A 23,747-nucleotide genomic window follows, 5' to 3' on the forward strand; every position below is an offset into this window, starting at 1 on the left:
TTCTCCATTTTTCAGAAAAGATCTTTATAGTGTTTGCTCTTTATTCTTGCAGTTGTTGACAACAGTAGTAACTGGGCAGTCTGTGGAAAAAGTTCTGGAGTGATATCTATGCCTGTGGCAGCTCGAGCAACTCACAAAGTCCACATGGAAGTGATGCCACTGTTTGCCGGATATCTACCTTTTCCTGCTGTCAGATTGTTTAAATACCTCCCTCACCATTCTGCTCACTCCATGCAACTTGATGCTGGTAAAGCTTTCTTGACTACATGGCTCCTTACAGAAGTGATTCTGTTTCTCCCGTGCTCTTGTGCAAAGAGAAAAGCAAGGCGAGGAAGTGTATTGACCAAGTACTCTTAGGTGTCTTTGTTACTTACCTTCACTTACAGTTCTGATTTGAAACTTACGAAATGTTGCCCTAACGGAAACTTTGAGTTCAGGTTGCAACCTTAATCTGTGAAAAGTTGACCTCTTGGAGGTCAATAAATGCATTGTTTTCTTATCTTTCTTTTAAAGATTATTGTGCAAATTAGTTTTCACGGGATTTATGATCAAGTGAAAACTATCTGATAACCCTCTATGCCTGGGGTTTCGTTGTTTCTAAACTGCACATCTACTGTGTCTTCATTAGCTTAGAAATTTTTTCCCAGTTTTTTTGAAAGGATTAAGTATGAAATAAATGAACTGCTGAAAATTCGTGGTATATAAACCGGATTAGACGAAGAGTTTAAACTACCACAGCCACCTTAGAGTATTTATCTGTACTGTTGGGTAGTCCCAGAGCTGTAGTGAGAATTCACTCGTGCAAGCAACTTGCCGTTTGTCAGCAGAGCTCCAGGAACTGCCAGTGTGCACCCTTCTAGCCTGTGACAAACGTGAGATAACGCGACTTAAGTTTTCGTTAGAAACCAATGTAGTTCACTCTGTTACATCTGCTGCTGGCCAGAAGTGTGCACAGACCGTTACCTCAGCAGAGATGATCAGTAACTGTTAACCTGTGGTAAGTTGACTGTGCATCTGAGCACTGAAATGAGTTTTAAGTTGTTTAACCACGCCATAAAATGAAACTGTGGGGTTTTGTTTTAAACAGATAGCTGGATTGAAAACGATAACCTGTCTGTGGACAAGAATGTGGATGATCAAGCTGACAGCAGCAGCGTGAGGAGCAGAGGTAGCTTGCATTCCGCAGCCAGCGGGGAACACAAAGGTTTGCCGATGCCCCGCCTGCAATCCTTTTCATCTGGTCAGGTCTTCAACTGCAGCGCGGGTATGCAAATACTTGTCATTCCCAGCAAGGACGACCATGTTCTGGAAGTCAACATCACGTGACAACTCGATATGAGAACAAGGAAAACAAAAACCTTTAGAAACTGGAGATGAAAGCACTTTAAAGGATTATGACCTGATGAGTCTTTGTTGTAACATTCTAACTCTAAGGAGACCTATGGCACTCGACATGTACTGGCCATGGAAGCACCAGACAATTGTATCAATTTAAATGTACAGTGAAGCTTGTGTCAGCTAGTTTATCTTGCCACTTTAGTACGTTTTGTGTGAGCTATTGGGTTTTCTCCCTTCGGTCACGTCCCGCATCACAGCACAGGCCAACACAAACAAAAAATACAAACGTTCAGACCACTTTTTTTATTTCTGTCTGGCAGCTGAGAGGTTTGTTTCATGCTTCCTACATATTTTAGGATTTAGAGTTGGATGATATAATTATCCAAATCTTGGATTTTTATGTAATAATTTACAGGCTTTTCCACACATGTGTGAGAAACACAACAAAGCATACAACAGCACATTCACTGGTGTAATAGTTGCTTTTCTGTTTTGGTTTTTTTTTTTTTCAATTGTTAATTCCTGCCATTGCAATTTTATATTAAACTTCCATTGTTTGCATATTTAGATGCATGGAAGAGCTACTGCTATAAACAATCTTAACTGAACAAAATTCCTTAATTTTTTGAGGCTTTCTCCTTCACAGAGTAGACACTGTGATGTCACATATTATATGATTTTTTGGGGGTGGGGATTGGGTCATCCTCTTGCATAGTTCTTACCAAAGACAGATACGGATAGAATTTAATAATAATAAATTATTTCACTTAGTTCCCAGATTAATTTCTTTTATTACCATTTCTAAGTGGCTTGGTTTGCTGTCTCGATTTTTAAATTGAGGCAAAAATTTCAGTATGATGTGATACTTGAACAGTCAACCTTTCATCATAAAGGCTTAGTGTAATTATTACTGATTAGAGGCCAGACTTCCGCATTCATGATGGAAGAAAGAGGTTGGTTTGATATAGGAAAGCTTGCAGATGTAGAATAATTGTGAAGCAAAGTTAAAACATGTAACTTAAAGAATTTCATTATTTATATCTGAAATGTAAATACAAAAAAAAAAGTAAAAAAAAAAAAGTGTAATTTTTGTGAATGTTGCAAATCCACCTGTGACTGGAAAAATTACAACTCCTTCTGATGTCCTGCTTCTGATATTGAAACTTGTGCATTTAATGTAAGAATGACCTTTTCTACTTGCAGATCTATAATGGTGCGTTGTCAACAGACTCCACAGAGGAAAACTGTTCCATATCAGATACTTGTCAGTAAAGCTAAAGTGAGGAACTGCTCATGAGATGAGTTCATTGTCGTTATTTTTTTCTAAACTCAGGTTCTGCTAAATTATAAAGGGGAAGAAAAAAACAAACGCTCTTTCCAAAAAGAATCACAATTAAATTGAAAATCAGTAGGCACCCTGCACTAGTCTAAACATTTTATTACTTTTTATTTAAAAAAACCCTATGTCTAAATAGATGTATAAAGTAGAGCTGCTAGCTGAAAATGTTCTTGTTATGCATCTTCTTTCTGTGAAGGAATGCCCTTTCTCTGTGGAAATCATACCATTTTATTCTGGATAAAACCCAAAGCATCATTTAGTGTGAATGACTGCTGGGATTTTTTGACTGGAAAAGGTAACAAGTTAGTGACTTTGACACTGCAGGTATTATAATTAATTCCATTTTCATGGTTTGCTATTAAATCATTTTTCACATTGTTCTGTAATATACTGTTAAACACATTGTACTAAGATTGTTTAATGAAATTGTAAGCGTTACAGTTCTAAATATACATGTTTTAAAAAGAAACCCAGCTTCCCTGCTGCTGTGACTTCTCCTGTTTGCCTTTTCTTTGAAGAAGTGATTTTTTTTTCACCTCTTTTCGCCGAAGCTACTTCGACGGGAAGATATTTTCTGACCTCGGAGGAGGGCCCGCGTTTAGAACAGCGGTCTCTAAAGCGCGCTCGGGCTGCGTGAGTGGGGCGTCCGCTGCCAGGGGAAGCGCTGCCCATCACCCGCAGGGCAGCAGCCTCGGGCCGCCGCTTCGCCACCGGCCGAGCGCAGGGAGAGGCGCGTCCCGCCGCCTCGGCCCCGGTCTTTCCTTGCACTCCTGCTTCGGCTCCCGCGGATCCTGTGTCGGCCGGGAGCCGCGGGCCCAGCGGCGCGGTCCTGAGGAAAGGCGAGAGCGGCTGAAGACGCGAAGGCGGCCCCGGGCACAGGCCGAGTGACGGTGCGCAGGAGAAGGGGCGACAACTACCGAACGGGCTCGATCCTTCCGCCAGCGCTTCCCCTCTGGCCCTACCCGGCCTCTGAGGCACCACGGCACAACCAGCCGGCATCTCCGCCCCGGCCGTGCCCCGCCCCGCGGCGCGGGAAGCCGCTACCGCCTCCTTCCCGGGCGCATGCGCGGCATCCCGACGCCCCCGCCCCGCCGGTGCCGTAGTTCCGCGGCTACGCGTGCCGGCAGCTCCTTCACGTGCAGCCGCCGCCATGAAGTTCGCGTACCGGGTGAGTGCCCGGCGGCAGCTGCTCGCGTGGGACGGCGGCCCCCGCCTTCCTCCGCCCTGCTCTTCTAACCGCCCCCATCTTTCTTTTTCCCTCCCCGCTCCTCCCGCCGCAGTTCTCCGGCCTGCTGGGCACCGTGTACCGCCGCGGGAACCTCAGCTTCACCCGCGATGGCAGCTCCCTCATCAGCCCCGTCGGGAACAGGATCTCCGTCTTCGACCTGAAGAAGTAAGCGAGCGGCCCGGCGGCTGCCTCCCCTTTCCCGCCTCGGCTCCCCGCAGGCCCGGCGGCCGCCAGCCCCTGTCCGGGCCGCCCGCTGACGCGGGGGGCGGGAAGACGGCCTAGTCGTGCCCGCTCGTGTTTCTGGGGCTCACGGGAGGTTCTGGACGGCGGCACGGTGGCAGCCATGGTCCGTGGTCGTCCGTAGCGTTTTTGGGGAACGGCGCTCCCCGCACCGCCGGCTCCCGCAGTCCTGCAGGAATGGAGGAGCGCCCTTGGTGCTGCGCGGCGTAGGGGTGCAGCTGGCGTGGGCTGGGGTTCTCGAGGTTGGTTTGCCTTCCCAAAACGTCCCGAAAAGTTTCTGGCGTAGCGTTAAAAGGTAGAAGCCTGCCTAGCGGAACAGCTGTCGAGGTGTTGTATGGTGCAGTTTTTATGCACATAGATCCTTGGGGAGGATAGCGTAAGAAGTGTGTAAAGATGTGTTTTAGAAACAAATAAAGAGGGGGAAAATGGTTTGCAATTGATTGAGTCGTATGGTTGTCATGTGTGTTTGTGTCTTGTGTTCTCCCTCTTGTATATGGCAAAGCCCAGACTGTCACCTGCCTTCTCCTGTAGGCCAGAGTTGTGATTGATGCTCACCTTGGTGAGATTCTGGTCAGGAGCCCGTCTCTTACATAGTTATGTTTATGAGATTGTGGCAGTTAAAGAAAGTTGTGGGGGTTTTACGTTTAAGTTGAGTCGGTGGCTTTAACATAGGTATCAAACCATACCTCCTTGATACCGAAGACAACTGTTATTTCTACATCCTTGTACCCAATTTACTGTTTTATCTTTTTCTTGCAGTAATAAGTGCGAGACATTCCCATTGGCTACACGGCTTAACATTGTGTGCGTGGGGCTCTCTCCAGATGGAAATCTTGCCATACTAATTGATGAAGGTACTTTCCTAAAAGAAGCATTTGTTTTATAAAAGCATGAAATAAAAATACAGCCTGAAGAGGAATGTCTGTATTGCTAGGTATTCAACCTTGACACAAATCGGAAGTGCTCTGCTTTGAAAATTATGTTAGAATCTCAGAGGAAGTTGGTTTTATTTACAGAACTTTAGGAGAACTTATTCATAGAATTTAGAAAGTGGCTTGTAATTTTGGTTGTATTTTTCTTCTTAGTAATATTAAGCACACTGTCTTGGAAAGTTTCTGAGGAGGTACTTCCTGCCCCCCTTGCCCTCTTTGAAGGAAAGGAACTGAGCTTGCTAGGGTTATGGTTTCTTTGGTAACTGGATTATTTCCGTCATCCTTCTTTTTCTGCCCTTACAGAGGGGTCTGCCTTGCTTGTCAGTTTGATCGGTAAATGTGTGATACATCACTTCTATTTTCACAAGCCAGTTCACAGTGTCAGCTTTTCCCCTGATGGCAAGTAAGTAAAATATGCATGCTTTAAAACAAAACAACATAAATTACTCCATAAACTAGTTGCAATTATTAAGACATTCTGACCAATCTGGGGGCGATACCTGTTGGGATTAATGTAGGGGAGATTTTGAGCTAAGCAGAGTCACTTTATCTGTAAAGTTGAGAGGGGAAGAAAAGAGGAAAAGCAAAGCCTTGGAAATAGATACTAGCTGGAAAGTTGCCTGTCACGGATCTTGTCTGTCTATGATCGAACTCTTGGAAACATAGAAGATATACTGTGAGTCCTAAGTGTCCTTGCGTATCATAAGTAAGGTGAAAGAACCCATGGAGGGGACAATCAGTGCTGCAGTTGCATGATGGCACTGGTGGCGGTGTGTTTTGGGTTAGTCTGAGACAACTGTGCTACTGAAAGAGGCAGTTCTCTAAATGGAGTGCTGCTTTTCATGTTTTTATATTTTAACTGCATGGCCATGGATCCAAAGTGTGGTGACATTAATGTTAGAAGTATCAGAAGAGTGAGAGGAAAAAGTAAGGAGTTCCTCAGTTGGACTGACTTAAAGTCATCATGAATGAGTTTTTGTTTGGAGTCACAGTTCTGTGTTAGGGAATTACACTGACAACAGGACCAGATCAGAGGATTATGTGTAACAGAGATGCAGATGTGTTTGTGAAAATGGCCAATATGGGGACGTGAAGAGAGGTCGAAATAGAATATCCATATTGAATGTTTGAACTTCGCCTTCCTTTGTGAGAATTAGAGAATAAATATTTTGTTATTCAATTTAAGTGATTTTTACCGAAGGTTTTCTGTCTTACAATGCATAAGGTATACCTGCATTCTTGAAGTTGGGCAATAATATGAACCCACAAATAATTTTTTGTTTTTAATTCAGAAATAATCCATATTTATCACTTCAGTAACACAAAAACATTTTTAACATTGTTTTGTTTTGTTGTATTGCGTTCTGTACTGAACAATTGTTTGCTTTAACAGCTTTGTGTGCAATTACTTTTTTCCCCCCTATACAACAGGAAATTTGTGGTTACAAAAGACAATATTGCTCTTATGTACCATGCTCCTGGGAGGAAACGAGAATTTAATGCATTTGTTCTGGACAAAACTTATTACGGTCCATATGATGAAACAACTTGTATCGACTGGACTGATGATTCCAAGTGAGTCCTTAAACTAAAGCACTGTCTACCTGCTCACATTGCATACTTGTTGCAGTCCATTTTCTTTGCTCTAAAGTATTGCACTAACTTTAAAAATTGCTTTTGGCTCTTCCATTCCTTATCCTATCTTGAATTTTTAAAAAAATACTATAATCAGGCAGACTAGAAAGTATAACATAAGCATATTTTAGGGATTGACAATGCATTTTTGCTTGAGAATGCCTGGTCATCCGTAAAAGGAACGTATCTTAGGAACGTGGGCATGGTTGACCTTTTGGATGTACTTAATCCCATGTACCTTTGCTAGAGTTCCCAACCTCAGTGTACAACTCTGTTGTGTGTAGAATTGCTTCTAAAGTAGTGACTGGTGTCTTTCTGTTCAGAATGTTCTCCAACCAGTGAAGAGTTTTGCAAACCTGTGTTCTAATTCAAGTTGTGTTTTCTTTTCTAGATGTTTTGCAGTAGGGAGCAAGGACATGTCTACGTGGGTGTTTGGAGCAGAACGATGGGCAAACTTGATCTACTACTCACTTGGAGGGCATAAGGATATAATAGTAGCCTGCTTTTTTGAAGAGAACAGTCTAGATGTATGTATAATCACACAATGTTCTTGAATTTTTAATGTTATAGTTGAAGCAGAATCTTATCTGTAGGTAAGGATGCTGACTATTTTGATAACACCTCAGAATTTAGAAAATACATGGGTAATATGTCTCTTGATTCCTCTGCTGCAATCAGTTTACAATTCCGTGAGTGTTTGAAGAAGTAAACTTTAGAAGGAGAGCAAGTTATTTAAAATTGCTTCCCAAAAGAGTTATGATTTTAAATATGAAAAATTAACTAACTGTAATGACAACTGGTGATCAAATTGTCTTCGATCTTTGAAAAGATTGTTTGAGGTCAGGTGAAGTAAATCACCAGTTCTCGGGACAAGTGAATTTTCCAGATGAAAGAACCTCAAACTCTAGAAGACTTAGTGATATATTATCCGAATGATACGAGTGCAGACTTGCTAACCCCTCTGCAATTCCATATTTGTAACAAGACAGCAGAGTACAAAACAGGTATTACATGATAATCGTATGTTTGCGTGGTTGTATTCTAGCTGTACACGATTAGCCAGGATGCCGCGCTCTGTGTGTGGCAGTGTGATACAGAGCTCGATGGATTGAAGCCCATGCCACCTAAACATGCAACTAGGGAAGAGAACGCAGCAAAAGATGATGAAGAGTTTCTTGAAGAGCCGAAGGGTGAAGAAATTCATGGAAAAGCCAATCCGAATGAACAAGAGGCTAGAAATAAGGTTAAATATTCACGTGTTGCAAAGTAAGTGATTTTAAGTTTTCCAGAGACAGAGTTATGGGGATTTACTATGTTGGGCTTTTTCTACTCTTTATCACTCATTCAAAGCAGTATAAAACTCTGCCCAGGATTTAGAAATTTACTATAGATCTCATTTTAAGTAGTTTCAGTAGAACACCTGTTTGTCTGAACTTGACTATATGAAGGGTGATACCCTTCGTCTTCAGAACAAGAAGTCAGTGTAATTTTAATAATACAAGACATGCTGACTTATGGTGTATGTTTTAGTGTTTGAAACTCAAAAGAGCGTAAGGACATCTTCAGTACAGTATCCTCTAAGTACAGAGGCTTTGAGCTCTTGCAAGAAGAGATTGGTTGACTTCAAGAGGCGACAGCAATGTTTGATAAAGGTAGCTCACAGCCTCTGTAGTAAACTACTTGGAGATGCCTTCCTGAATGATCTCCCTATCTGTTCACATCAAAGGATAATCCAGTTTTAAAATAGTCGCAGCATTTAGCTTTGCTTGAGGAAGGACAACGTGCATAGGCAATGGCAATCTCTTTGGTCAGTGAAGTGAGGGAGAGACGGAATGCATGTCGGGGCCAGTTGGGTGTACCTGACATCAGGCTTCTGTTCTCAGTCTCTCTGACTATGAAAGAAGTATAAAGAAAGTACACTGCTCCAACCCAGGCTGGAATTAGCCACAGGGAACATCACTTCCAGACTGAAGGAATTTGGAGTATGCAACTGTTGGATAATGTTGAGATGCTCTTTTATTTGACCATCGTGTGGTGCTTATCTGTTTAATTCCAGTAAGAGATACAGCTACAAAGAAACTGAGAAAGCCTTCACCAGGCATATAATACTTAGGAATATTGCTTCAATTCCTTCCTCTGTAAGAGGACTCACAGGAGGATAGCCAGCGAATTCATGAGAGCCACCCATATTGGCATTAGATGGTCAAAAGGAAATGCACAGTGCAGTTCCTCTGAGGCTGTTTCAGTCCCTTTCATCTCTTGTGATCAGGCACGAGTTCGGAGAATTGGGTCACTGTAGCAGCTGTAAACATTGAGGAAGAGTATTACCCTTCACTAGCTATGTAAAGTACATATATTTAGCAATTCTTGAAACGACTGCTTTTTAGTTTTTTGTGGGATACCTTGATTAAAATACTTGGCCTATATTGAAATGCAACTATAACGGCATACTTTTCTTTAGCATTGTTTGCTTTTTTTCTTCTTTCTTTGATGCCAGGTATTTTTTCAATAAAGAGGGAGATTTTAATAACCTGACATCTGCAGCTTATCACAAGAAAACACACCTTTTAGTCACTGGTTTTGCCTCTGGAATCTTTCACCTCCACGAGCTTCCAGATTTCAATCTGATCCACTCCTTGAGGTGAGGTATGGGATGGTGGTTGTTTTTTGGATTGGGGTGGGGGGGGGTGTGTACGTTTTTTGAGTGGGTTATTTTTTTTGTTTATTTGTTTGACTGAGAACACACCATGTTTAGTAGTGAAGAGCAATCAGAGTACAAAAATCTTAGACATGAGTATGTATTTAGTACTGTAATTTTTAAAATACTGTACAACTCCATAGCTGTATGGTGCTAGCTAAAGAATGCATCATTTCCCTGTACAAAAAAGTGGTGTTTTTTTTTTCTTGAATGTAGGGAGTTTTACTCTGTGTTGGGAAGTATGTCTTTGGGATGTAGATACTCTGTCTTCATTCCAGCTAAGGCAGTATTGTCTGTCTGATGTTTTTGACTATAATAAAGGAAAGAACACAGATGCTGCTTTTGATGTTACAGTGATTCAGAAATTCAGTAAAGTAATCAAAGAACTTGCTTGAACAGAGGAGATAAACCCTAGATTTGAAGTTTTATCATATAAGGCATGAAAATGGAAGTTTGTTTATTGGGTAATTCTCTCATTTCAGTATTTCAGACCAAAGGATAGCTTCTATTTCTATCAACTGTACTGGTGACTGGATTGCCTTTGGATGTTCAGGTTTGTGGGTTTTTTTGGTCTGTATGTCTTTTGTGGCTTGCATTTGCAGAGGCTCATCATTGTATTCGTAATTCTGGTTAATTCTTCTCATGTGTTCGTAGGTTTGGGTCAGCTCCTGGTGTGGGAGTGGCAAAGCGAGTCCTATGTGCTGAAGCAGCAGGGACATTTCAACAGCATGGTTTCATTAGCTTATTCTCCAGATGGACAGTACATAGTAACTGGAGGGGAGGATGGAAAAGTAAGTGATGCAGTATCTCTGAAACATGAACTGAATAACATAGTAAGGAGCTCGAATTTCTACTTCATGTAGAAAGCTGTTACTGTAACCGATATATTTTTCTTAGTATAAAGTTATATTTTTTTGGCCTCACTTAAATGTTTTGATTTTTCTCTCTAGAGTGTATATGTATTTTGATTTGCTATTATTTGGGATCTTCTGCAAATTGCATCACTTATGCTTTTTAGCAGATGATTTTTCTAATTATAGTTGCAGTCACCATAAACACAAAAAGACTAATTCATCAGGTGTTAATTTTTGTGTGCTTGTGGTGGTTCCGTGATACTTTGGGATGAATGAATGTCAGCAAATTCATTCCCTTTTAATAATAGGTTTTGATGCAGATGCAAAATTCTTTCAAAATTATTTGTAAAAGTGCAATTCCTAAATAGTTTTTTCTGAAATGTACCATTGCAGAAGCTTACTATATAAAAGAAAAATTAGCTTCTTGTGATTGACTGTTACTGAAATAGTAGACTAGATGTACATGTACTTTTTTTTATTTTTTCCAAAGATATTTTGTAGAGTAATCCCACAATATCTTGGCACATAAATGGGACAAAGATAGTATCTTGTTTCCTATCAAAACTTCTGAATGTCAGAAAAAAGACCTGCTACTTCATGGTTTCTCCCATTCAGATTTAAAATTGGCCAAACCCTAGATCTCAAACTGCAGGTAGCTTAATGCATAACATTTTTGTTTGAAAAAAGATTGAAATAACATCTTGATTGTGACTTCTGGAATAGCCTCGCAGTTGATTTTGAATTTGACACTTGTCTTATCAGTGGACAGTCCAAAGCTTGGGAGCCTGAGATGCACACCAAGTGCTATAGCTTTCCTTGAAAATTAGCTTTGGTTTAAGTTTTTTTTTTCTCTCTTCGCTTAGATTTTCGTGTTGTGTATGTGTCGTTAGGTATTTAATGATAAGCATGTGACCATGTTTGTCTCACTTGCACAGAACTCTTCTGCTGCCTTACCTTTACTTTTTGTCTGAACTGATGGAGATTCTAAGGCGACTTTTTTTGTCTCTCTTGCAGGTGAAAGTGTGGAACACTTCAAGCAGCTTTTGTTTTGTCACTTTTACAGAACATACCAGTGGTGTAACTGCTGTAACTTTACTTCAAATGGTTATGTCATTTTGAGTGCTTCCCTGGATGGAACCGTGCGTGCCTTTGATCTACACAGGTAACTCTTTATAAAGCTTTTGTGTCTCATTTAGTCTTCAGCTTTCACCCCTCAAAATACAGGGAACTGCTGATTGCTTGTTTCAAGTTGAAGTTACACAAATGTGAGTACTGCTATATTGATTTTTGCTTCAGCCTTTGATTCAAATTTAGCTAGTAATTAGGTATCCTGTCACTCCATCCAGTTTCTGTGAAGAAAGTTCTGGAAGAACTTTTCTCAGAGAAGCTGGAATTACAGTAAGATCGTTGTCTGGATCTACTACTCACATGGGGAGAAGACACCTGTCCTACAGAACATTTCCCATAGTTTTAGTGGTAAATCTGTTTTTATAGTACAGCGGTGTACAGAGCTGGATGTGTAAACAAGCCCATGTTTTCTAAAGAATGGACACATGCTATGTAATGGAAGAAAGCTCTTATTTCTGGCTGTTTTTTCTGCAGAGTTTATAATACCTTTTTAGAATCTTGGAATCATGCTGAGCCATTGCATCTGATTTTTATACAAGGAATATTCTTTTTCTGTAGATAGCTTAAAAGACTTTACAAGTAAAATTAAATCCTTTTTAAAATAAGTTCATAAAACACGTTTAAATCTACCTAAAATGTTCTCATAATTTATTTTCACGTTTACAACAGATACCGCAATTTCCGTACCTTTACGTCTCCCCGACCAAGTCAATTCTCTTGTTTAGCTGTGGACTCCAGTGGTGAGATTGTGTCAGCTGGTTCCCAGGATTCCTTTGAAATATTCATCTGGTCAATGCAGAGCGGGCGGCTGCTGGACGTAAGGACCTACAGTGTTGGAGGGCTTGAATTTCACACGTAATATGGATTGTGATGATGCTGAGGAGCTTTGGGATTAGTCGGACGGTTTTAATACAACGTGAAGTGGTTTGTTGTATTCAATAACTGGAGCTATACTATATCACTCAGAAATTTTTGATTTATTGCATGGAGTCTGTCCTGGATTTGTGTGGGAAATAGTTTTTAGAATTTTTGAGTAATGAGCTCTGTCCAGCTGATGAACTGGCACCAGTATTGCTGAGCTAACACATGGACATAAGAGTCCTTCCTCTAGTAGTTGTTCAGAGATGTTCTTTTCTACATATTTTCTGCAGGTAATGAAGAAATTGTAGGTGCTGTACTAAGATAGATACAGATTTTGTGGACCGTTTTGCTGGAGAAGGGGCACGATTTCTTATGTAGAAGGTTTTTATTGTGTGGGGCAAAAAAACAATATATTAAGTTAAATCCCCACTGTCTGGTGCTGGTTTGAAACGCGTTCTCTTTGGAGTGAATGTAATAAAGGAGGGACACAGTTACTTCTGAGCAAAACACTGATTTACTGTTTTCAGTTCTCAAACATTATTGTGCATCTTGTACAAGTAGATGAACTCAAAGATTCGTGTATTTAATTTGGCAAAGCTGTTGAACGGAGATCACTATAGTAACTCAGCATATACGTGAGTGAATCTCCAGAGTTTTGAATTTAGTTTCTTTCCTTGATTTCTTTTAAGAGGAGTAGGAGCTCCATGCTATAAAAATCTGTATTACTTTTATTCACAGTTTTTATTAGTGTTTTTTCTTAAATGTTTTCAGCTGCAGGATGTACAGAATTCTTAGAGCAATGAGTGGCATTTTCACAGTTGATCTGATAGTTCTGATAAGAGGGAGTATGGGGAAGTGCACCATGTTCCTAAGTCTTGGTCTCTAAAGAGACTATGTCTGTGCATAAGAGTAGTTATAGAAGCCTTTGCAGGGGTAGCACTTAAGTGAATTTTTTTAAAAACTTCTGAAAATAAAAAGAATCACTGGAATGTATCATGCCACATGTCCAAAAGTGGCCTCAAGCATGTGTGGACAAGTTAGGCATGATTTCACTGCTGTGTGTAGAGTTTACTGAATGTAGACTACCTGAATTTCAGTTTCTTGCACCTAATTCCATGTTACCTTTTCTTCTTTTATTAGATCTTATCAGGTCATGAGGGCCCCATCAGCAGCTTGTCCTTTAACCCAATGAAGTGTGTTCTGGCTAGTGCCTCTTGGGATAAAACTGTCAAGTTATGGGATATGTTAGACAGCTGGAGTACTAAGGAGACACTAATACTGAACTCAGACGGTAACCTTTATTTCATTTTGCATAAATATAAAGATATTATCAAAAGTATTTCAAGAATGAACAACAGAATGTGTCAAATACAGACAGACTTATTCTTGGTAATGAAACTCAAGAGTTGAGGAAGTTCTGTGTAGTAATTAGTTAACAGTGCAAGTCTTTTTTGTTTAATACTAACTCTAGCTTTATAATTAGCTGTGTTGTCCAGAGAAAAAGTATAGTCATACTTGTTACTCTTAAGCTTTTTCTGATAATTGAGACAAGATCCTAGGAAAACACAGGGTATTTTCTTAGAGAAAAACCTGACTGCATTTTTAACTGTTAATTAAATTCTTTGCAGTTCTTGTTGTTGCTTTCCGTCCTGATGGCAAGGAGCTTGCAGTTGCTGCTTTAAATGGACAGATAACGTTTTGGGATCATGAAAATGCAGTGCAAACAGGCTCAATTGAGGGAAGGCATGATCTTCAGATGGGAAGGAAGGAGCTTGATAAAATAACTGCCAAACAAGCAGCTAAGGGGAAGTAAGTGAATGAGACTGAAGTAAAAAGAAGATGCCACACTGGCTTTTGCTTTTGGATTGTTTCTTTCTGTTTCGTTTTTATGTGAAGATTTCACAGTGCATCTGCTGTTCAAATATTTTGATTCCAGTGTTGGATTTTAAAAGACTGCCTGCCTTGACATCTGGATGGATCCTTTTTGTCTTTTGCTTTGTTCACCCACTGATGAACATCATTCTGAGCATCTGTTCTTTTTTTCATCAGTTACAAAGTTGGATTTTGCCAGCATAATATTGAGCTCGTTGTTAGTTGGCTAAATGTGATAGATTTCCAAGTGGATATCTTGTTATGTAGTTACTAGTATGTAACTATTAGTGTGTTGAAACTGTTACATTTAAAAAAAAAACAAACCTAAATACACTGTGGGTTTTGTTACATGTTACTATGCACGTGAAGTAACATTTAAAGGCAAGTTGAATTTGTGTGCTATCAAAAAATGTAATACCCAAGTCATGTGTTTCATTCTCCTCTTTTTCCTTTGAGCCTCTCTCTTTTTGTTTGCATATTGCTCCCCCTCAAGACAAAATGAAAAAAGGAAACAATTAGTTTCTGGAAAAAAAAAAAAAAAAAAGTATTTTTTTGATCATGATCTCTCAGCGATTTCTTAGAAGCATGCCATGACATTGCTTTTTTTCTAGCTCTTCTGACCATCCTTAGTGTTGTGTAGGTTGTAGTTGAGAGCTCATTCATTGAGCTGCAGCTCAGAATCAGGAATACGGAAGTATTTCAAGAGAGCATTAAAGTTCTAAATTGTTTGTGATTCATAGTAATGCACTAAGTACTTGTTTGTGGTAAATGATTTTTTGTGTTAAGTACAGATTGTGTGAATGAAGATCTCTGCTTTTTCCATGGAATGGTTGTTCTTCTGTGTCTTCACACTGTAATCATGTATTTTAGCTCCAATGTGGCAATGAAATTGACTGCTTTCTTTTTTTTTTTACTAGATCTTTTACTACTCTGTGTTACTCGGCCGATGGTCAGTCTATTCTGGCAGGTGGATTGTCAAAATTTGTCTGTATATATAATGTCAAGGAACAGATTCTTATGAAAAAATTTGAAATCTCATGCAACTTTTCTTTAGATGCAATGGAGGTATGTGACCACAGGAGTCAGTTTTTTTTGTTCCCCTCCACCCCTCTGCAAGACTTTGGTTTTGGTATAACATCTCATTAAGTGGGATTCATGAATGTTTTGTTAAGCACAGGTTCATTTTCTTGGGTTTGTGCAGGAGAGTGGTAAGGAAATATTTCTGAGAAAACAAAATTAATTCCTGACACTCAGCTAACTAAAATCCTGCCAGATTGCAGTGTGTTTGTATTGAATGAGAAGAACTCTTAAGCATAGTTAAGCGTGTTCATGTCAGGCTGTCTTTGACTGTGGTTCCAAGCATATTTCTTTGACAACAGTGGTTTGTGAAGCAGCCTTCGTTTCTCTGCGGCCCTCTGTTGTGCTAGTGTAGCTCAACATGTGGCTTAAAAGGATACCAGATGTGAGCGAGAGAGCTGGAAAAGAATCCTGGAGGGGGGTGGGTATTTAAAAGTGGGGGGCAGGGAGGTTCCTACACAGCCCTTATATTAGTACAGTGCAGTTATGGAATCTGAAGGGAAGGAAGAGTAGGGGCTGCATCTGAAGACATAGTGCATTCTTAAGTAGAACAACGATACAATAGTGTGAAACTGCAGTCTAAACTGATTTGTGCTGTTCTGGGGCCTTAAGACTGAAGCAGCCTGATTCTCACCTGTGGTTGGACACTGTTGCGTGCTGTTGTGAAATTGTCAGTTTTCTCCATGATTTTGGAGAAACTTTGGGAAGATAGTGTAAAGAAATAATCACTGGATAACTCCTGAGTGTTACGGAGGAATTTTCAGTAAGTACAGGTGTTTGAGAGGAGATCGAGTGCAGTGAATGGAACTTACATGTTTTTTTAGGAGTACTTAGACCGAAGAAAAATGACTGAATTTGGCAGCATGGCACTGATTGATGAAGGAGGTGGAGGTGAAGATGGTGTTGCTATTCCTCTTCCTGGAGTAAAAAGAGGTAGGACTTCTGGCTTTGCTGTCTTGTTTCTAGTTTTCTGTGGATCAAAACCTTTGATGTAGAGTTGAAACCAGATAAGAAGTATTTGAATTGTTCAGCTCAGTTTTAAAGTTTGGATTACCTGAATGTTCTGTAGCCGCAGGAATCTGTTACACAAGTGTTCAGCTGATGTATGGTGGGTCTTTTTGCATAGTATAACCAACAGGAAACAGGAGGTACTGTAATCTCCTGGATATGGAACCCAGCAGTCCTGATTCCATTTTCAAAGAGAAAAATTCAGTCCCACCAGTTACTTTAGCTGTTAGATCTTTTGGACATGGACTGTCCCTTACTACCCTATCTTTTATTCTGCCAGGTTTTGGCATGTTCCGTGTTATGTTTCAGCATAATAATAACAACATAGTTGATAGCTAGACCATGAACTTTTGGTAAATATATTAAGTCACTTCTAAACTTACCTTTTAGGTGACATGAGTTATCGACACTTTAAACCAGAAATAAGAGTGACTTGCCTGCAATTCTCTCCTACAGGTAAGTATTGACAATTAATTCAGGATGTTTTTATTCCATATAAAACAAGCAAAAGAGTAGAGCACTGGAGGAGTACTAATGAAGTAGGAATGCTTTGGAGATTACAGAATGATAGAATGGTTTGAGTTGGAAGGGACCTTGAAGATGATTTAGTTCCAATGCCCCTGCCATGGGCAGGGACACCTTCCACTAGACCAGGTTGCTCCAAGCTGCATCCAGCCTGGCCTTAAACACTTCCAGGGATGGGGCATCCACAACTTCTCTGGGCAACCTGTTCCAGTGCCTCACCACCATCAGAGGGAAGAATTTATTCCTTGTATCTCATCCAAATCTGCCCTCTTTCAGTTTAAAGCCATTGCCCCTTGTCCTATTGCTACACACCCTTGTAAAAAGTCCCTCTCCACCTTTCCTGTAGGCCCCCTTTAGGTACTGGAAGGCTGCTAGAAGGTCTTCCCGGAGCCTTCTTTTCTCCAGGCTGAACAACCCCAACTCTCTCAGCCAGTCTTCCTATGAGAGATGCTCCAGCCCTCACATCATCTTCGTGACCCTCCTCTGGACCCGCTCCAATAGCTGCATGTCCCTCTTGTGTTGGGGTCCCCAGAGCTGAACGCAGTATTCCAGGTGGGGTCTCACAAGAGCAGAGTAGAGAGGGAGAATCCCCTCCTTCGGCCTGCTGGCCACACTTCTTTGGATGCAGCCCAGGATACGGTTGGCTTTCTGGGCTGCAAATGCACATTGCTGACTCATGTTGAGCTTTTCATCAACCAGCACTCCCAAGTCCTTTTCCTCAGGGCTGCTCTCAATCCATTCTCTGCCAGCCTGTACTTGTGCTTGGGATTGCCCTGACCCATGTGCAAGACCTTGGAATCCCTGGAGTGATGATCTCTCTAGATGCTACACAATGCTGCTAGGTTTGTAGTCTAGTTTCCCTTGCAGTGGATAATTGGGAAACTGAAGTGTACATTGCTTTCAGCTGGTATTTTTTACAAGCATTGTCATTGCTGACAGGTTCATCAATGATGTGCGGTTTTTAGTCTTGTCTGCTTCTTATAAGCAGTGAAGAGTCATCTGTTTATAATTTCTCTTCTGTTTCCATCCTAGAAAACGCAGCTTTTTTCTTAAACATTGTTACTTCTCTTATAGGACGAAGCTGGGCAGCCACCACCACAGAGGGTCTTCTTGTCTATTCGCTGGACTCTGGGCTAATTTTTGATCCTTTTGAGCTGGATATTGATGTCACACCCAGCAATATACACAAAACACTGTGTCAGAAGGAATACACTATGGCTATCATCATGGCTTTCAAGCTGAACGAAAAGAAATTAATTCAGGAGGTCATAGAGGCTGTACCTAGCAACGAAGGTAAGTGGATCTTCCATGAAATTTGACTGAGCTAGCAGTAAGCAAAAATGTGTAAGCCAAGTAAGTTGAAGTGTAAAGGGCAAAGTTTAGCTCAGGGAGGGAGGGAGGGAGGAGGTATAACACTGATGTTTAAGGACTTTCTACTGTAGCTGAAGACTGAAGAGGAAGGGATGGTCTTTTTTACAAAAAGTAGACTTTTTGGTGTTAACTTACGGTTTAATCTTCCTGCGTGCTCATCCAGTGACTTTTGAACGTGGAATTTGATCAGGTCTGGATATCCAGGTAAAGTTTTTTTTTATGTCAGTTCTCAGAATCAACTGATGTTAGAAGTGCACAGCAAGTTTAATGTGAGTTAGCAGTGTGTCTGTGTGACGAAGGCAGTCAACCAGATACTGGGCTGTACTATCAAGGATGTCATCAGCAGTTTGAAGAAAGTGTTTAGTCTTCTCTGTTGAGCACTCGGGAGACCACATCAAGAGTACTGTGCCTCATTTTGAGCTCACCAGCACAAGGAAGGCATTAATACTCTGAAGTGTCTGGTGGAGGGCTCAGAAAATGATTGGAGGGCCAGAGTGCCTGACAGCTGAAGAGAGGCTCAAGAGAGCTCATTGGGTTTGTTCAGTCTTTAGAAAAGAAGAGGAATATTTTTCCTGTTTTAAGTGCCTAACGGGGTGTCAGAAAGAAGGCAGAACCAGACTCGGAGTTGCACAACGGTACAACAGGAGGCAACAGACATCTTGCAACATGGGAAATTCAGACCAGCTATTAAAACCAATAATATTATGTTGAGGCTGGTCAAACACTGCAGCAGGTTGACAAGGGAGGTAGTGGAATCTCCGTCCTTGGACATGTTCAGCACTCAACTGTGTAAAGCTCTGTGCCAGCTCTTCAAAACTAGCCATACTTTGGAGCATGCCAAAATTTGGAGCAACTCTGGAACTGCCAGCCCTTTGAAGTTCTGGTTGGTTTTGTTCCTTTAGTTGCAGTGTTGGTTTAATTCATCCCTCCAAACAAATGTAGATATGGTCCTTACGGAGGGCTGTGTTCACACAAACTCAACAGATTATATGTTAAGTGCCATACTCTTTCTAAGAAGAGAAAGATGTTTTCACAATTGTGAGGTCAGAAACAAAAGGAACAGGTAAGATTTCACTTAGCTTTGAAGGACATTTACTGAAGTCATTCTTTAGCACCCTTTTCATCATTTTGATAAATAACGTGCGCATTCATTGCTATATATGAGTAGACAGGACCTTAAAAATAAACTTTGAGTAGTGTATTCTACTTAACTTCATAACTCCATTAACAGTTCCATCATAGTTAACTTTAAAGTATGTTTTCTTAGCTTCGCTTCACTGTTGTCACCCCAGTGAAGGGTATTTATTTTCTTCCAGTGTTTCATGTGCAACAAATAAAAATTCCTTTTATCTAGTCTGAAATCAGATGTGTTGCAAGCCCGCTGTTTTGTAGGATTTTCTTACCTTATTCCCTAGGTAGCAAGCCTGATAATTATGCATGTCAGGGTAAATAATCTTTTGCATACGTGTGTTGGCATAATGGTGTTTGCCTCTCTGGCAAAAATCCAGTTCTCCTCTACTGAAGTTAACCAAAACTCCATGTACACAGGCAAGACTGGGTAAGTAAGCAGGTGCCAAAACCTCAGGAGCAGAGGATGAGGCATGGAAATTTCAGGTGTTGTAATGCACTGTTAACAGAATGAGTGTATACTTGTTTCTTTAAAAGCAGAAAACTTTTTTGATAGTTGAATGTTACGTAGGCCAGTTGGGGTTGTGCGCAGAGAGTAAGAGTTGGTTGTTTTTGAGAGAGGATTATATATAATGAGGTCATCATAGTTACACGTGAGATTGTTTTCAGTGTGTATAAATTGTGCTGTGCGATTGCGAACCGCGTTCAGACGCTTCCTCTGTGAGCAGGCGACTCTGCTGTCTTCTCAAGTACCTTTTATTGCCCCTGATTATTACACCTAACTAGTTCCGCTGAATACAGACATTTGCAGGAAGTCAGAAGCAACAAGGCTTCAATAAAGTTTAGTCACACGGAAAGAAGAGCACAGGGTGGAAGTAAAAGTTCTGAAGGAGAGCTGGTGGGAGAGTATTCTGGTAGGAGGAAGAACTTGGGGAGGAGTTAAGTTCTTGCTTTTAAATACAGTAGAGATTGGAAGGCACAAAGAAGAAAGGCTTGCCTCCTGAGAGACTGTGGTACTGTACCCTAAAATGCAATATTAAATATCAAGTAGTTGCCAAGGCAGTGCTTCCTCCTCTTTCCTTATATTCCTTCCTGTGGTCTCTGTCTTGCTGTTACAAATAGTAATTCAACTCTGATTAGTCTATGGGCTTTCTTTTTTTACTTTTTGCACAGTCGATGTTGTCTGCTCATCACTCCCAGACCTCTACGTGGAGAAAGTATTGGAGTTCCTGGCCTCTGCATTTGAGACATCTTGTCATCTAGAGTTCTATCTTATTTGGGCTCATAAGTTGCTCATGCTGCATGGACAGAAACTGAAAACGAGGTGAGATCTTGTGAAAGTCAAGAAGCTGACAAGCGTTCTAAAATACCTGTCGGTTCGAGGTTTTTAAGTAACAGTTACTGACGTTCTGGATAGATGTATATACAACAATTAAAAGTAGTTAATTTACGTTTATTGCATGTACATTTAATAAATATTATTTAAATCTTTACATTTATTCATAAAATTTTCCTTTTAATTTAATACAACTTCTTTACTAACAAGTGTATATGATAGAATTTGAATGCATGGTAAGATCTGTGAGGATAAATTGCAAAAACATTTTTCAAATATTACAGATAAAACTGCATAGCTTGCTTGCCCTATAAATGCATAAAGATTTTGAGAGTGATAAGATTTTGGCAATTGTGTTTTTTAAACCATTATGCGTATTAAATATAAATGCAACATAATGTGCAGGTACTGACTGCGTTTTGTCGACTTAGCTTGTGATTACAGCTTGCACTTTCAGCTTGTTAGTATTCTGCTTTCCTGCATAGTTCTTTACAACTACACGTGCCTGGCATATGAATTATATTCAGCCCAGCCATAGTATTGAGTTTATAGACTCTTGGGAACAAAAATAGGCAAATTTACAAATTCAAAATAGGCAAACTGAGAGGTAATCTGAGAGGTAGTTGTGCAGGTTAAAGAAACAATGCATTGTATAATTCTTTCCTTGCTTTGACGTGGGTGTTAATGTTTTAGTTACTGAAACAACTGGAACAAATTTTCTCCTTTTGTTTCTGATAAAGTAGAAGAGGATGTCTTAAAACAAACTCTTCTTTGTTCAGAAAGTAGATTGTAGTACCTGGAAGGAGCTGTCATCCCTACAGCAAGCAGAATTGGTTCTTCAAGCTGCAGTTTGACGTTAGGAAAAAAAATATTTCTGGCAATAATATTACTTATATTGAGTATAATCATTGAAGATAGAGTCAAAAGCAAAAAGATTTTCTTTATTTAGTATTATCATAAAATGTTCATGTTTAAAAGTTAACATGTATGCTTGTTAAAATTTTGAGAATACAGAAAAGTTCTAGATTTCCATATGTGAATATGAATTGCATTGCAAGTTGTATGTTTTCTCCGTTCAAGGTCAGTGAAGCTGCTCCCTGTGATTCAGTTCCTTCAGAAAAGCATCCAACGTCATTTTGAAGATGTTTCCAAACTGTATGTATAAATATAACTGTATGTTATATTTAAAAGTTGAAATCAAAACCCTGCACAAAAGTGTGTAGTAATTTGGGGGATGATAGTGTGGTATTAGAACTTTCAAGACGATCTTCTTTTAGAGATGTTTTTATTTTAGGAGAAAAATGGAATCTTGTTTCTAATATGTTGCTATTTCTTTTTACAGCTGTGAATGGAATATTTACAATATTAAATATGCATTGGCCATTTCGCAACAGCGGGGCATGAAACGTCTGGCAGAAGAAACATCAGTAGATGAAGACGACTTGGATTCTGACAGTGATTATCTTATGCAAGAAGTTCATACAGACAATCCTAGTTCCTAGTTACTCTTCATGGGAGGGAGAAAACCTAAGACAAAGTAATTTTATGCAGTGGTATTCACTGAAAATGAGTGGCCCTCATAGCGGCGTATTTTAACTCCTTAACGGTGTGGATGGGGTTACATGTGAGTTATAGAAGTGGGGGAGATGTAGGAATAGGCAAAGTGCCATCCATGGTGTATTAAGTGTACACTTGGCCCGTAACAACTTGACAGCATTGATTTCTTGATTTGTAGATTTCTTTTTTTTACTGTTCCTGATTTCAAGTAAGACAAAAACGTATTCTTACATCATTGAAGTTAGAACTATGACTGGAAGAACTACATTCTCTGTTAAAAATGCACTGTACATAGACCAAGTATTGCGAGTTATTCGTAATGCATTCTTGTCATTCTTTGTGATGGACTCTTCTTTTTAATCCTTTTTTAAATCATCCTTAATTGGAGGTCTACATATTGCTCTCAACTTGTTTTAACTGTTGTTTTAATACGTACGTCTTACTGGAACACTGTTAGGAATAAGTGGATCCATTTTTCTTAGTTCTGTGGTTTCCAAACCTGATGAGGTTTCAATAGTGAGGATAAATTATATACCCATAACAGTGAACATGGGGACAAAAATTTACTGTGCTATATAACTTCTGCAGAGGTTTAATTAATCTGAGATACTGCAGTAAAAATTTGTTTGGAAATGGCTGACTCAATAATCAAACTGTAAGAGAACGTGTTACAAGTGTTTCTTTTTCTTATGAAAGCCCTTTCTTGACTTGCTTTTTTTTTTTAAACATTTTTGTTAACATATGAAAATCAGAAACTTTTTGTTTCCTTGCATTTGCGAATTGGCCTGAGAATTGGCTAACAACAACAGGGAGGTCCTGAACACAACAAACTATATCCGTGCTTGTGATACTTTCAAGCCACATGTTGGAAGGGAGTTGTTAATGAAGATACGGCAAATTGTAATAATGAGCCAAAATTTTTGGTTTTCAGTGTATTCTGTTCTTTCGAATTTGTTTTCTGGTCTCTTTCCACTCTTGGAAGAGAGAGGCGTGGATATTAAAAGCTGCTGAAGAAAAAGCAAAGTCCAAAACATACAGCAGATACAGTTTGTAGAATTTCAGTATATCAAATAAAGATGCACTTGCTACTTAAATAAAACACAGTAAAGTGATTTGTTTTGTTTTTCTTATGGTAAAATGTTTAAAAATATGTTCAGTTGCTAGTGCCCCCTTTCCTCCTCGCGTTTTCATGGTCGTGCCAATGTTCCAGGGTTTTGGAGGTGTGGAGTTGTAGCTGGGCTGGAGCAATGCTTGCAGAAGATGTTCTGTGGTACTGCGTGGCAGTTGCTTGTCATTCTCCACCCTTCTGCTTCCTTCTCCTACCATGGTAGAAAGTAGGCTTTCTGCCTTAGGTGGAAGCGAGGCATAGGTGGGTAGGGAAGAAGTAGCACAGGAAAAAGAAAATCCTAAAACTGAAGTGCTTAAGCTAATGTGAAAAACATGATCATGTTACCTGTCATATAGCATAGTTGTTACTTCTTAGTCCCTTTAATCCTGGCCAATCAAGGCCAGGTTGGATAAGGCTTTGAGCAACCTTCTCTAGTGGAAGGTGTCCCTGCCCTTGGCAGGAGGGTTGGAACTAAATGATCTTTAAGGTCCCTTCCAAACCAAACCTACGAT

At 40.0% G+C, this 23,747-nt stretch overlaps 2 protein-coding genes across 2 annotated transcripts in view; both read left to right on the plus strand.

Annotated features, from left to right (window-relative positions):
* Positions 1 to 1,547, plus strand: part of TRAPPC10 (trafficking protein particle complex subunit 10) — a 46,981-nt gene extending 45,434 nt beyond the window's left edge. Inside the window, exons 22-23 of the mRNA XM_086608414.1 lie at positions 53 to 247; positions 1,088 to 1,547. Of these exons, the coding sequence (XP_086464540.1) occupies positions 53 to 247; positions 1,088 to 1,326 (434 nt within the window). The 3' untranslated portion in view covers positions 1,327 to 1,547. The remainder of the gene's footprint in view (positions 1 to 52; positions 248 to 1,087) is intronic.
* A 2,266-nt stretch (positions 1,548 to 3,813) lies between these two features.
* On the plus strand, positions 3,814 to 22,847 carry PWP2 (PWP2 small subunit processome component). Its single transcript, XM_009993085.2, is given in 22 exon segments — positions 3,814 to 3,845; positions 3,958 to 4,070; positions 4,905 to 4,999; positions 5,381 to 5,480; positions 6,509 to 6,652; positions 7,104 to 7,239; positions 7,758 to 7,978; positions 9,210 to 9,353; positions 9,893 to 9,963; positions 10,065 to 10,201; positions 11,279 to 11,351; positions 11,354 to 11,426; positions 12,062 to 12,209; positions 13,394 to 13,544; positions 13,882 to 14,062; positions 15,043 to 15,190; positions 16,027 to 16,135; positions 16,601 to 16,666; positions 17,810 to 18,028; positions 20,408 to 20,558; positions 21,651 to 21,725; positions 21,913 to 22,847. Coding segments are annotated over 22 exon segments (2,733 nt in total). The 5' UTR covers positions 3,814 to 3,827; the 3' UTR covers positions 22,073 to 22,847.
* The last annotated feature ends 900 nt before the right edge of the window (positions 22,848 to 23,747 follow it).

This window comes from Tauraco erythrolophus, chromosome 1, assembly GCF_009769465.1.
Source record: "Tauraco erythrolophus isolate bTauEry1 chromosome 1, bTauEry1.pri, whole genome shotgun sequence".
In the NCBI taxonomy this organism is placed as follows: domain Eukaryota; kingdom Metazoa; phylum Chordata; class Aves; order Musophagiformes; family Musophagidae; genus Tauraco; species Tauraco erythrolophus.